This window comes from Gymnogyps californianus, chromosome 23 (genome assembly GCF_018139145.2).
Source record: "Gymnogyps californianus isolate 813 chromosome 23, ASM1813914v2, whole genome shotgun sequence".
Lineage (NCBI taxonomy): Eukaryota > Metazoa > Chordata > Aves > Accipitriformes > Cathartidae > Gymnogyps > Gymnogyps californianus.
In genome coordinates this window covers 4,641,813-4,655,715 of record NC_059493.1, presented here as the reverse complement: position 1 = coordinate 4,655,715, position 13,903 = coordinate 4,641,813, and the positions used below count along the sequence as shown (strand labels likewise).

Sequence of the window (13,903 nt, the reverse complement as noted above, 5' to 3'; positions counted from 1 at the left end):
AATGATGTACTTGATACTATCTAAAACACCCTTCACCACTTCCCCCTTCCCTCCCCCACCTTTGGGTGAAACCCAATATCCGCGCTTGAAACAAGTATGCAGTTGTAGGCAACTCAAGTGCCACTAATATTCGCAACTAAAAGGAAAAAAGCAGATGTCTTCAAGAGAATTTTTTGTTAGACTGCCCTCTCACCCTGAAAGCATTCTCTAACAGCATTCAGAAGTAGAGAATAAATACAGTTTAGCAGTGGATTTATACTTAACTTTTTTACTTCCTGGGAGCTAAGTATGTTCTTTTAAACCAAATCTCAATTGGGATTTAGCTTGTATGCATCAACTGTTTCAAGCGATCACTGCTGTATCAAACAATCAACTTTATAAAGTCTGACGCAAGCAAACAATTATAGGTAGCTGTTCTCTCCGGACTGGCTGACCATATTTTCTGAGCATTTTCTGCAAGTCAGCCTACTAAAGTTTTTATTTAAATGAGATTTTTGCAATCTTAAAATTAGCATTGGTTCCCTAAATACTTAGTATTAAAGTCTATATCTTTTTTTTTTATATATTCATATATATATAAAAAAAGAGTATTCTATCCTTCAGAGTCATGCTACATGTTCCAAAATCCAATAAAATCTATTTAAGGACGCGACTGTCCCAATGCTTTGTAACAATTTGGTACTAAAGCTTCACATTTTGAAAAGAAGTGTCACTGAAGGAGGACAAGGCTTAATGTTCCCTAAGACAGAAGTTCAACAACATTAGTGAGAAGTCTATCTAACATGAGACATCACGAGTGACTTTCAGATTCCATGTATCCCCAGAGGAGACTGTACAGTAAACAATGAGAGAGAGGAATATTGAAAACTCATTTGCAGAAGACATTTCAGAGCTTTACAATTTCTGAATCTTTACGCACCTGCAAGATTGTCCCCCTTAAAGATAAGTCAAACGCTTTACTTTCTGAAATTGCCATATCATCATAATTGTAAATGGTTCCACAACAAACAGAATCATATCCTTTTATACAGAGTCTAACTACACCTACAGCTGTTGGGTTTTTCCTTAATTTAAAACTACTTTTAAAAGGAAAATTTCACATTTAAAATTTTCCCTTAAGAAAACAGGTAAGGAAAAGAAAAGCTTCTTCACATGCAAACAATGCAATTCTTCTAATATTTTCTAGGCATCAGACAGGTTTTCCTACAAGGAATAAGGAGCTGACTTCATAGAAAAGACAAGATTACAACGATTACCTAATATTAAAATATGCTGATGGATTTAGTTATCCTACTTTAAAATTTATGCAGTCTTTGCCTCCTGCAAATCAAATGGTGTTAGCCAATACAAGGGGCCAAGTAAATTCCCCCAAAAGCTGATTTAAACTGTTTTTTATTGCCAGTGATTTCTTAGTTTATTTCACAACCAGCTTGTTTTTCAAAAGAAAAATTCATTTTCACTCCAATCAATAATTTTCCTCCAAAGAGACTGTTAATTTTACCACCATAATACAGTCAACATTTATACCATGCACAACTGCAATTTAAGTCAGGTTGCACTAAGGAGGCAACAGCATCACTGATAAAATTAAAACTTGCTGGTGGCATTTTGCATTGAGAGAAGCCCTTGCAACATATAGACAGTTGTAAACTCCGTTCAGCAACTCTGACGTGTCTTGCAGGCCAAGAGGCAGGGGAATGGGAGGAGAGAGGGAAAGAACGTGGATAGCGAAACACCTCAACAGAGTTCCAACACAATACTGAATTCCAGAGTTAGCGAAAACCTGGATATGCAAGGAAAGGGTGAAGTCAGGGTCATGCTTAAAATGGTCTCAAGTCAAATGTACTAAATGAGACAGTAACACCTTCACAGGTCACGTGGATTTCCAGGTTTTGCACTCCATCTTTCAATAAGTGCTGGCTGAAGGTGTGGTCAGTCGTTTTCCAATGTAGATGCTGAAATAAAAAGTATAAGGCATATCGTATTTCACAGAAATACTCCCTGTTTTCCAAACAGTCCTCACACACTCGGCTATTCTAATTTGTCTTTCAAGTAAGTTTGATGAGATTCTTCCAAGGACTTCACTTCTGTTCTATAAAATTACTTAAAGAGTGAGATTTTTCAGATGAGCCTAGAAGGACCGATGCTATCGACACTCAGTGAAAGCTGGTTTCTTCCAGTCCCAAGCTCATTTGAAAACCCCTGTCCAAAAGCTTTTGTGTTGTTTGTAAAGTACCAGACACACGGGCTCTTGAACAGCCGAGCAATACTCCCAGATTATTACGGTACAACAAATAAAGTACTGCCTATAAAGGGAGGGGGCAAGCTTTATAATACTGAGCATTGAGGATCTACGCAAACGCTGACTTCTAACAAATCAATCCAGGCAAGATTTAATTCATCACAGAAATACACAATTTTGCTATAGCACAAATATCTAACATTATATTCTCATATATTCTATCCTCCTAATTTATTTGATAGTTTACAAGAATTTAAAGAGACACTTGAACTACACCCCCAGAAACAAATATGAAGCTAAATAAAAACATATTTTGGGCACATGTCTTTGCCCCCATCACAGAAGAACACAAGATGGATAAACATAACATAAGGACTTAAGCAAGCCGAGAGATTATGTCAGATTACGCAGGCAGTGAAAACATTGCTGAGCAGAGTCGTAGCTGATCTCGCAGGACACATCCAGTATTTCATGTATCTTTAAGTATTCAAACCTTGACTTTCAGTAATATCAGTATTTCATGCATCTTTAAGTATTCAAACCTTGACTTTCAGTAATATCACACAACTGCAGCATTAGACATTGAAATTAGAGTGTGCGCCATACACACAGAACTTCAGCATCATTATTTGTACAATGTGTTTTTGTAATGGTTAGTAAAAGTTACAGCAGTTTTCCACCTACTCTGTTCTTACTTTCCCTACATTATAACCTGAAGCATTTAAGTAGAAGGTGTGGATAACCAAATGGCACGTTATAATTGCAAAGGTTATTTGCAAATTCATGATAATCCATGCATTTTCAATGTAAGAAACTTGACCTATTCTAGAAATAAAACATATTAATGGCTGCAAAGTCTTAATTGCTGCAAAGTTTTCCTGCATTTCAAAAAGTGCACCGAGTCTATCTTGAGCAAGGTGCGACAATACTCTAGTTACTCTAGATAAAGCCCTTTCCAGCAGGCACCCGACGTACAAGTAAAGTGCAAAAGCAAAGCCAGATGCAAAAGGTGAAGTGAGAATTAGGTTAATACTTACCCTAGTCCCAAAGCCAAAACATGAGATATGAACAGAGATGGAATGAAAACCTTAAGAAATTCTGCAGAGAAAATGCCACCTTTTTTCATTGCTCCACTTTTTCTCATACTTAAAGACACTGAACGTTTAGGATGTCTGAAATGAAATTCCCTGAAAGAAGAGGGGGAGGGGGAAAAAAATTCAACAAGATTTTTTTGTTTGGTTTTTTTTTTTTTTTTTTTTTTTTTTTGCACACAAATGCACAGATCTCTGTAGGAACTTTTTTTTTTTTAAAGTACAAAGAGCTAGAGATCAAAGCAAGAGATCCCTTACACAGAGTAAGGAATCAAAGAGAATAATAGGAGGTATTGTGGAGAGACCACTTACACAGACAGTATAGAGACAAAGGGAGCAGTAGCTGAAGAGAGAGGTAGGTCCGAGAGAGGGAATTTCAGGATGTGATTTGTTAGCAAGAGCCTCATTTTTTGTTCCAAACAGAGATACAGAAGTCTGCCAGATTTAGACAGCATCCTCTATTTTAATAAAAATGCTTTGCATTCAAGGATCTCAACGTTTCCCCTTCCGTGGATGAACATTACATATTTTACATAGAAAGAAAAAAAGGTACAGAGAATTTAGGAGACTTGCTCAACACTATTCCATTCAATAAGCCAAAACTAAATCCCATGAATCCCAGCTCCAAGTACCCAGCTCTCCCAATAATTAGAATTCTGTCAAGAAACCTTGTAATCAGCAGGCTGTGGATTTATATTACTTTCAATAAAAGGTAATTCTGTTGCTATTAAGATTTTCAAACTTCACCGTTTTGACTTTTTGTAGCCTCCCCAAAGAGAAATCTATCTTTTTCTAAGATGATCTTATTTGGAGAGCCAAAGTAATTCCATGCAATTGTGACTTATGATTCTTCTCTCCTTCATATAAAAGAATATTCATTAAAAAAAGAGTTTAACTCACTTGGGAGGAATGTTTTCAGGCCTACTTGACCAGTCTGACACCCAGTCAGCACTTTTCTTCAAAACTTCCAACTCTTTCTCTCCTTCTGCTGCTTCTTCTTCAGACTGAAAATATACATGGGACAAGCCTTACAACACTCAATTAGCTCCTCCTCACGGTGTTAAATTGAGAGCAACAACAGTGGTAAAATGATAAGCACCAAACGGTGGCACCTGATAAACGAGCAAGTGTTCGTGGACTACTGATTATTTAGAAGAGAGTTTATTATGCTAACAGGAGGATCTACAGAAGGCAGTATACCACAAGTTTTATTACTATATCCAGGACTTCCACATCATTGCAAGTTGTTTGTTTGTTTTTTTAAAAACTAACAAAAAAAGGATTATTTTAATCCTAAATGTAATAAACCAGCATTATGCAAAAAATATTAAACAAGGTTTTTACAAGTGGCAAAAACTGAGTTGATGACATTCTATTTAAAGCATACGGAACGTGGCTAAAGCACAGAAAGACAGCCAAATGAAAAGGTTTCAAAAACAGTATTTTGACTTTTTTTTAAAGGTGTTATTAGTAATTTAAAATTCATATTACTTGCAACTAGCAGCTTCTACTGGGTGCGTCCCAGATGCAGTAGGGAAAGGCAAGCACTCACTACAATTGTCTTGATCCAAAGATTTAACATTACATCATTAGATGCACATGTTACCATATAGGAAAAAAATAAATTAGAAAGACTAGAGAACAGCACTGACTTTGGTACAAAAATCCTCCTTTGTATTAAAACAATTTCCTGAGTGACCCTTAGTAAAATAAGATAAACCACTTACAACATTAAAGTGGGAACCATACCAAAACCAGAAGTAATCAAACGTGACAGTCACAAAAGTGAGATGGCAGACCCAACCAACAACTTCATTCAGATCGTTCTGGCTCTATAGGGCAGAACTGCAACAGCCCTACTGTTCGGCCGGGTCTTTGACAAAATTAAATGCAAGGTTTCATTTGTCCAGGAATGCTTTTTATTTATACTGCTGAAGACAGCAAATTCTATTAAATGATCGAACTAAGAGTTCAGCATTAGCCTCCTCTCAGTTTGTATTATGGAGATTACTCACTATCATGTGAGCCAACTATCTGTAGAGCAGTAAACTGAACACCCTGAAATCTTGTGCAGAAATATACACATTTCAAAAACAAAACAGGTTTGACACACACAGTGCAAGCAGTGTTAAATAATAATATGACTGCTACTAAACAGGGCATTTCTCAGCTTTAGAGACGGAGCTTCATTTTTCCCCTCACTCCAAACCTATTAATCTCTACAAGTCAAATTTCAGTTAATACAGAATGTAAGCCTAAACAGAGTTTACTAACCCTGCCTCATTGTTAAAAATAATTGTTCTGGAATGTGTTTTAATTTGATAAAACTTTATTCTGAAAACAACCCCTTAAAAGAAAAGATAATTTAATTAAACTGACATAAGCTTGAGTGCACAAAAATTATTTACTATACCTATTTACCGGCAGGTGCTATATAAAGTTCTAATAAAAAAGATTGAGTAAAAACCTGCAACAACAACGTACAAGACAAGTAAACAGCCTTACCCAAATGACTACGGGACACCTCCAAATTTTGAATAAGTAAGGTTTTATATAATTCATTTGCTTGTACTGCAGCTAACAGTCAAGTTTAGGGTCTCAGAATGAAAATAAAAATTGCTAGCAAGCAGTAGTTTAATGCACTTTTTTAATGCACTTTTTGACACATAAAATACATAACTTTTTAGACCTTTTGACATGACAGAGAGCTTGCTCTACCCTTCAAGTACTCCCAATACTGACCTATATATATGATCTATATACAACATCCACAACTTTTAAAATACGTTAGCTTCTGAAAAATGTATTTTAAGGTTAATGAAGAAAATACCTGAGAACTACTGTCTTTACTTGTGTGCATTTCCACATCAAAAGTTATCTGTCCATCCTCTTGAGGTGAAGGGCTAAAGAAAAATTGATTTCATTATGTTATTTTGTCATACTACACTCTGTCACTTAAAGAATCATTAGTGTAAATAGCATCTCAGCTGAATCATTTCCACATGCACTTCTGCACACTATTCAGATGAGTTACAGACTACACTACAGATCACAAATATAAGTATTAGAAAGTCTTCCAAAACCCCTTATCTTTTCAATTCTTTTTCCGTTTATAATCCTACCTTTCTCAACAGGGTTGATGGTCCTTCCACTGAAGCAAGGAAAGCATTGCCCAAAACTTCAACTGCTACGCAGAAGATGTAGATCCCTTCCTTCTTTTAGATAACACTGCCAGTATTGTGAGTTATACCTCTTTTTGTATCATTACAAGTGGAAACATCACACATCAAAACACCTTCTAATGCTTGGCAAGAATACATATTCCCCTTGTTAGGCTCACTTTGAATATTAAAAATTTGGTAATCTACTTGACAAATTAATCAACTATCGCACCTCAACCAAGGGAACGCTAGAGAATTTAAGTCAGGAACAACACAAAATGGTGTATGATGCACCAACGCAGGTGTGTCTCATTAAAACGCTAAGGGCATCTTTTTAACCTGACTTAAGCTTTCACGAAAAAGGTGTATTTTAGAAATATCCAAAAAGAACCCAAACCACCACATTTAAGAGCAACTTACTGTTTAGAACTTTTAGAAAAGAATGCAAAATATCAAAGCACCTCCCCTTTCTTGTATGTTACTTCAACTGCCAAAAGGGGAAAAGAATTACCAAAAAGTTAACAAGTGGAAAATTAAGTTTAAAAAAAAAAAAAAAAAAGGAATACAAAGGGGAAAAAAATACTTAAGACATGGGTAATGATTGGAAAAAATCCTATGCTAGTAAAAGAAACTATACAACCATCATCTAGCAAACATTCCTGGTTGGACTAGAAAGTACTAAACTACTGACAGCTAGTTTCTTAGCAACCTAGATGTAACAAACTTTATTTTCTATAAATGTAACCATTCTATTTGAAATACTCACATGGATTCCTTTCAAACAGTCTACTACATTCAGTAATTAAATCAGGCCTAACTAATTTTAAATAGCTTTGACACTTGATCAACTACTTATATAAGCTACACAGTAGACATGACAGTTAGACAGCATTCACCCAGCAAAACCAAAGGAGGCACAAGCAGGACAGCTAAAATTATATATAGAAACAGCTCAAGGGTTTCCAAAACTGCCCCAAAACTTCCTAGAAAAAAAGGCATAATGAACACATAAGAATATCATAATGCTCACATGTGCCTCAAAGGATTATATTGTTAGGTAAGAAATATTTCGCCTTCACATGAAAAAAAAAGTAGAATACTGAAACCAAGGAGTACAAGTTCTGAGAATCTTTTTTTCCGCTAAGCCCAGTGATAAATTTTATTATGCTTGACTAAATATAAAGCACATGTACATAACATTATTATTAATGAGCCAGTAAAATTAGATATTTTTTTAATACCATGTGTGATTTATGACAATGTGAATTTCAACTGTGGTGTTGATGTGACTTTCCCACTCCTGGATTCCTTAGCTTTCTGTAGCAATGATGTATTTTTCAAGTCAGATGTCTTATTTGGTAGCCAGTTATCGTAAGCCAGCAAGTACTCCGAATACTGGAGCAGGACAAACTTAAGCCTGAGAAAAAGCTTTACCCCTCCATTAACATCTACAGGATAAAAACTGCAATAAATTGCATACAGGACAGCAAACAGTTCTTTACCTGTCACAGTGGGAACTACCTCTTGAACTGCTCTGTCCTGATTCATGCTGGGCATCCAGGAGAATTTTTTCCATGTCTCCATTGTGGATGGAGGATGATGAAGGGACATGTTCCAGACCTCCATTTTTCCCATTGCCATTATCATTGCTATTGCCATTGCCATTCATCTGTAACTCCACCCAGGAACCTGTCGAGCCAGACAGACGTCATTTCATTAAAAGCAGTGAAACTAAAACCCGTCTTAAGTTTATCAATTACACACAGAAAAAAACATGAATATGGTGAATTCAGATAACATACACTGCTGCTGGGAGAAAGCTCATAAACATGTACTGGAGACAAGAGTGACACATTTCCTTCTCTTTCATCAACAAAAACACCCCTAAAAGGTTATGTTTTATTGCTACCTGCCTCTGGAGCTAGTCAAATAAAATGTCCCCTCTCTCCTCAACTACTAATACTTTAATAGGCCACATTTCTCTCTGCAGGTTGAAGCTTCTATGTATCTAATTTTATATACATCACGCAGGCTGCCATTCTCAGGCCTCATTCAACTGTCTTTGCCGTGGCCCTCTAACAAACATCTCCCATTCAATGCCATCTGCCACCTCTCCTATCCTACCATAACCTTAATGGGTCATATCACCATTCAAACCATCAGAAGCTTGCGGTAGGCATTACATTTCCTTACACAGCTGAAGTACCATGCTAACATACATTTCACTGCAATTAGATTAAAAGATTTCACTGCTAATAAGCCAAAATAAAGAACTGAGTGGCATAACAAATCCAGAGTTCTCACATGTAGCAACAGTTAATAATTTCAATGCCATCACTTCAACCTCTCCCCTCCCCCCCCCCCCTTTTTTCTTCTTTCCTTAGCCAGGGAAGGCTGTATAGCCTACAAGTTGAGATTTACTGGTTTTTCCCCCTTTTTTGTGTAGTTATACGTATGGGATATCCATGTGTGCACTGAGATTTGACAAAAGAGGAAGAGTGTATCATGAATGATAAAAGCATCTGCTAAAAAGTTCGTATACTCTGTAGTTAGGTTGAGGATTTTTATTTTTGGTTTTAAATGTCTTCACTTGTTTTTTATGTGCAGATTAACTAAATGCAAAACCGGTATGTTCATTAGTGACATGTTTCAATTGGAAACAATGGGAAACAAACAGGTTTTGGAAATAATTCATAAACATACCATTTGATGTCCTGAGGGGTAAAGATAGAATAGACTTGTACTGCTCTATCTGTTCCAAATATATAAAAACATTCCCTATCCAACTGCAATTCCAGCCTTCTCATTAAGGCATGTAACAAGAATCATTTGACCATCCAGCCACTTTATTAGCCATGATTATGGAGGGAAAGTTCTCCAATTTCTCAAAAGCATACTGTTTTCAATGCAACATTATTTCTCATTATCGGTCAGATAATGATTTCACACATGTGTATTATGTCACCACAACGCCTGTGTAATTTAATTTATGCCACCTGAAGGTAAGCACTTTCAGGTTTTTTGTGTTTGGTTGATTTTTTATAACATTTTGACATCTTCAACACTGAGGTAAAAATATTCAAGAAATAAAAGAAAGCCTAAAGATACAAATACAACAGCTGAAACTACTTTTTAAACATTATTTGTACAGGTTCTAAATTTTAACACCGATTTCTTGACTTCTGAAATGCACCTTTGAGTGCCTGCACTTATTTTTTATAGCAAAGTTTTGGCTCTGGGAACTGTATCAGTGACACAGGAAGGGATGTATGTCATAACGAGTTCACCTATTTTCACCTTGATTTTGTGAAGCTGAAACAGAGTTTATCCTTAGTACCAATTATTAACTACGCCATTATACTGATGACGATGGAAGCATCATACTCTTAAGAGTCCTGGTGGTTTACAGTCTGGTTTCTCCAAGCTGTATTCACAAACAAGGAATTCAGGGTGTGCACAGAGCTCTTGTGCACAATCACACGATGTACGCCAACTCTGTACTACATGCTGGGCTTTCAGATAATGAAGTGTTAACTGGGAAAAGGCAGCCTTTGCTCAGACTAGTCAGCATGTGACACAGAGACCATATTATTTCAGATTTATGATGATTGCTGGTGTCTAAATTTCAAAATAAAAAGGCCACACTGTAAGAACTACATCACAAAGGCGGATTTGCCTTGTAGCAATACCTTCATAGCAAGAGGCCACACCTGCAGAAAAGCGTGTGGCAACTGCAGTGAGAAGACAGTTAGGCCAGAAAGCTATACGTTCCCCAATAACCATTTTGGAAGAGAGCATCTATTGGGAGAATTACAATGCTCAGGATCTGCAAATACATCTTTTTTTAAAAAAATCAGCAGTGAGTGACAAACAATGTGAAAAGAACAGAGGGCAAAGGTGCAAGGGGATGTCTTCCTCTGACACCGAGCACAGGCAGAGAAAAGCCCAGCAGAAGATGATCAGAACTGGTTGCTCTAGTACGCAGCTACTAAACACACCTCCACAGCACTGAAGATTACGCACAAATAAAATCTTTATTAACGTTTATCCCAGACTGGCAAAACTTGCCATTTATCTAAAACGTGTTGTGGCCATACTAGGAAGAACACTCAAATTAAACTGTGAGTAAAGAGTTCCAACAAGTCGAGCAGTAGTTTACATGACAAGCAGCACGTTCTCCATCTGACCTCACTTTTAATGAGTCAAAATACATTCAAGGAAGCGCAATCTGACATCAAGCTAAAACATGCTACATACTCCCACTGGCAGTCACAACCGGTTTGGGAGAGGGAGCCAGAGAGCCCTAGTAGTTTCAAAGACTCTGATTAGAGACACAGAAATCTCTGCTTCTTTAAGCAGATGCACAGGAATATATTTGAGAATAAACTGCCCAAGTAACAGAGAGTGCTTTTTGCCCAAAGCTTTCTTCAAAACTAAGGAAGTTACATTAATCACCCACATGAGAACTCTTAATTTTACCGTATTTCCAAATTGACAGTAAAATGGGAAACATGGTAGAATTAAGAGTGGCAGAATTAAGAACTATGGTAGAATTCTCCTCCCTTCACAAATCATGTAACACACACTTTGGGGGGGGAAGCAAGCCACAACTGTTTATATGAATGGTATTTTTCTCCAAAATTGTTTGAATTTTGGCCATGCTCTAAGGCTAATTATTTCACTATGAATTGATACACACTGACTTTAATTACATGTTTTTCCATAACTGATGGACTGTTTAAACAGCAGTAGCTAAACTTGTGGGGGAAGAGGGGTCTCATTTTCTTTATTCACTCTGTGATTTCACTTGGGTGGGTGGGGAGATATCAAGGACAATATATAAATTATATACTTATATACATTTTATATATATAAAAATACTCCATACTAGTAGCTCACAAGAAGTCTGAGCCACAGTCAACTTGAATAAACTAAGAAGTATCACTTTTACAACGAAGTACACCGTTAACCAAAAACAAACAAACAAAAAAAGAAGCAAAAAAGAGAGAGAAGAAAAGAAAGCTGTTCAGATTGCCATAATGGTAATTATTAAGCAGACTTTCCATGACAGAGCTAGATGGGTTCCTGCCTAAGGAGGGATTTCTTCTTTTTGTCAATATGTAACAGTGCTTTATAATAATTAAAATATAGCAAGTATCTAGAATTCCCAGAGCAAGCAAGCCTTTTTTTTTTTTTTTTTTTGTGAACCCAACAAAACATAGGTTCAGTTACCAGTTTTATTCCCAGGTCTTCTGACCTTCAATTCAAGTGCTAAGGGATCTTTGAATGAAAGGCCCTAAACATGCACAAATGACATACAGAACAAAATGAGTAAGTGTCTAAGCTCATTAGCCTGAAAAGGTTCACTGAAAAGCTTATATAATGGCAGAAAATGTACCTATAACACCAAAGCATTGTGGAGCGGCTGAACATCTGAAAGCAGCACTAAGCCTACATGGAGCCGATTGGTTGCATTTGTTTTGTTCACGGAGCGCAGACTATCAAACATTTCCTCTCATATCTTGTGCTCACCACCTTCAGTAATCACATTGATTTTGCTAAGCCTTTACGTGCTGATCCAGCAATAAGATCTACGTGGGCAGATCCAGCACAGGCTTACAGCGCACTCATCTCTTGTCGCTCCTATCTTACAGCAGATTAACACAGAGTAAGTTAACGTACTGACAGAAAACAAAAAGGAAACATTAAAATATAGAAGGATCAAAGATCGCAATTTCTAAAGTAAGCATCGAGTTAGGCACTAGGCATGTGGCAACTTTAAGACAGCGTAATTGTTATTTAAGTATGCTAACAGCCCTGAATAATTTGCTAAAATACCTATTTGACTCAGGTGAACATTGTTGTAAACTGCCATCGTTATTACAAGAGGTAGCGTTACCATAACACAATAGCAGTGTTATGAAATGGGCATAGTTTATTCTTCTTTAATACAATTCCCATTGAGTTACAGGAGATCAACCAACCAATATATTTCGTGGTCAGTTTAACTTCATTGTAAACCACGAAGGTAACAGTTAATCATTAATGCAATTTATTCACCTCTTCAACTGCAGTATCCTTAATAATTACAAACAAATGAAAGGACACATTGAAGTAGCTGTTTAAAACGGGGAAAAGCATCTGCCAAGTAAGTACGAGAGCCTACAGAAAAACCACCGATGTGCCTTACTAGTGTTATCCTAGGAACAAAAGGATGCAGCAGAGCAGCTGACATCGATGCCGGATATAGAGGAAAATAGCTCACGTCAGTGGTATTGACTCAGCCACTGAATAAACTCATTCCCACAGTCACGCTCCTCCCCCTACCCTGCTGTATCCCCATCTTAGCTGTTAATACCAGCCACCGAATAAACTCAGTTTAACCACGAAACAAACCTGCTCCTGCTCTCCTCCGCTCGCACCGAGCCACAGCGCTAGCTCGTTCCTCCGGCTGCCTTCGCCGTGGCCGATTCACCTCAGCCCCGCCGGCTGCCGCCTCAGCCGCCAGCGCTCCTGCGAGGAGCAGCCCGGCCCCGAAACCCACCGGCCACGGCCCTCCCCACAGCACCCCGAGCGCTCACCCCATTTTTGGCGCGCAGCCCCCTGCCACTTTCCCAGCCCGGCATCCGACGGCTCCCGCTGCCCCAAGCTCTTGCGGACTCCCCGCCACCCCTTTCCCAACTCCGCTCCCCCTCAGGCAGCCCCCGGTGAAGCGCTGCCCACCCGCGCGCGCCCCCCTCCCCGCGCCCCCTCAGGCCTCACCACCCGCCTCCTCCTCACAGCCCCCCCGGCGAACGCCGCCGAACCAATTACACCCGTTCCGCCGCCGATTGGCCCCCGGCGGCTCGCGCGGCCCCGTCCTCCGCCAATCGCGGCCCAGAGAAGGGGGAAGGGGGTCGCGGCCGCCGGGGCAGCCCTCACAGCCCCCCCCGACCCCCCCCCCCCAATAACGTTCGTTTCCATACGCTAACGGCGGCCGCACTCACTGTTGAGGCCCGGCTCGGTGTGCGTCCCCTCAGCCGGCGGGTTGTTGTTGTTGTTGTGCTGCGGCGGCTCCTGAGGGCTGGACATGGCGGCGCAGGAGCGGCGGCTGAGGCGACTGGGGAGCCGCTGGGGCTGGGACAACAACAACAAACCTGGACTCCGCTCCGGGCCCGGCCACCCCGCCTCCTCGCACTGCGCAAGCGCGGGCCCGCGCCGCTCCCGCCCTCCGCCGCTGCGCACGCGCCGCCCGGCCCGGGGCGCGTGCCGCGCACCATGGCGCTCACCGTGCTTGCGCACGTCCCGCCGCCGCCGCCGCGCGTGCGCCGGGGGCGGGCGGGCTGTGAGGGAAAAGGCGCGGGAGCGCGGCGAGGCGTGCGCGGTGCCGGCCGCCGGCTCCAGCCGCCTCACGAACCTCAAATGAGCGG

The 13,903-nt window shown here is 39.6% G+C and overlaps 1 protein-coding gene across 1 annotated transcript; it reads right to left on the bottom strand.

The window, feature by feature from the left end:
• Positions 1-51: 51 nt before the first annotated feature.
• On the bottom strand, positions 52-13,597 carry BNIP3L (BCL2 interacting protein 3 like). Its single transcript, XM_050910139.1, has 6 exons — positions 13,481-13,597; positions 7,997-8,183; positions 6,164-6,236; positions 4,234-4,337; positions 3,280-3,429; positions 52-1,955 (listed from the first exon to the last, which is right to left on the bottom strand). The coding sequence occupies exons 1-6, from the start codon at positions 13,563-13,565 to the stop codon at positions 1,907-1,909; spliced, it is 648 nt and encodes a 215-aa protein (XP_050766096.1). The 5' UTR covers positions 13,566-13,597; the 3' UTR covers positions 52-1,906.
• Between the last annotated feature and the right edge of the window lie 306 nt (positions 13,598-13,903).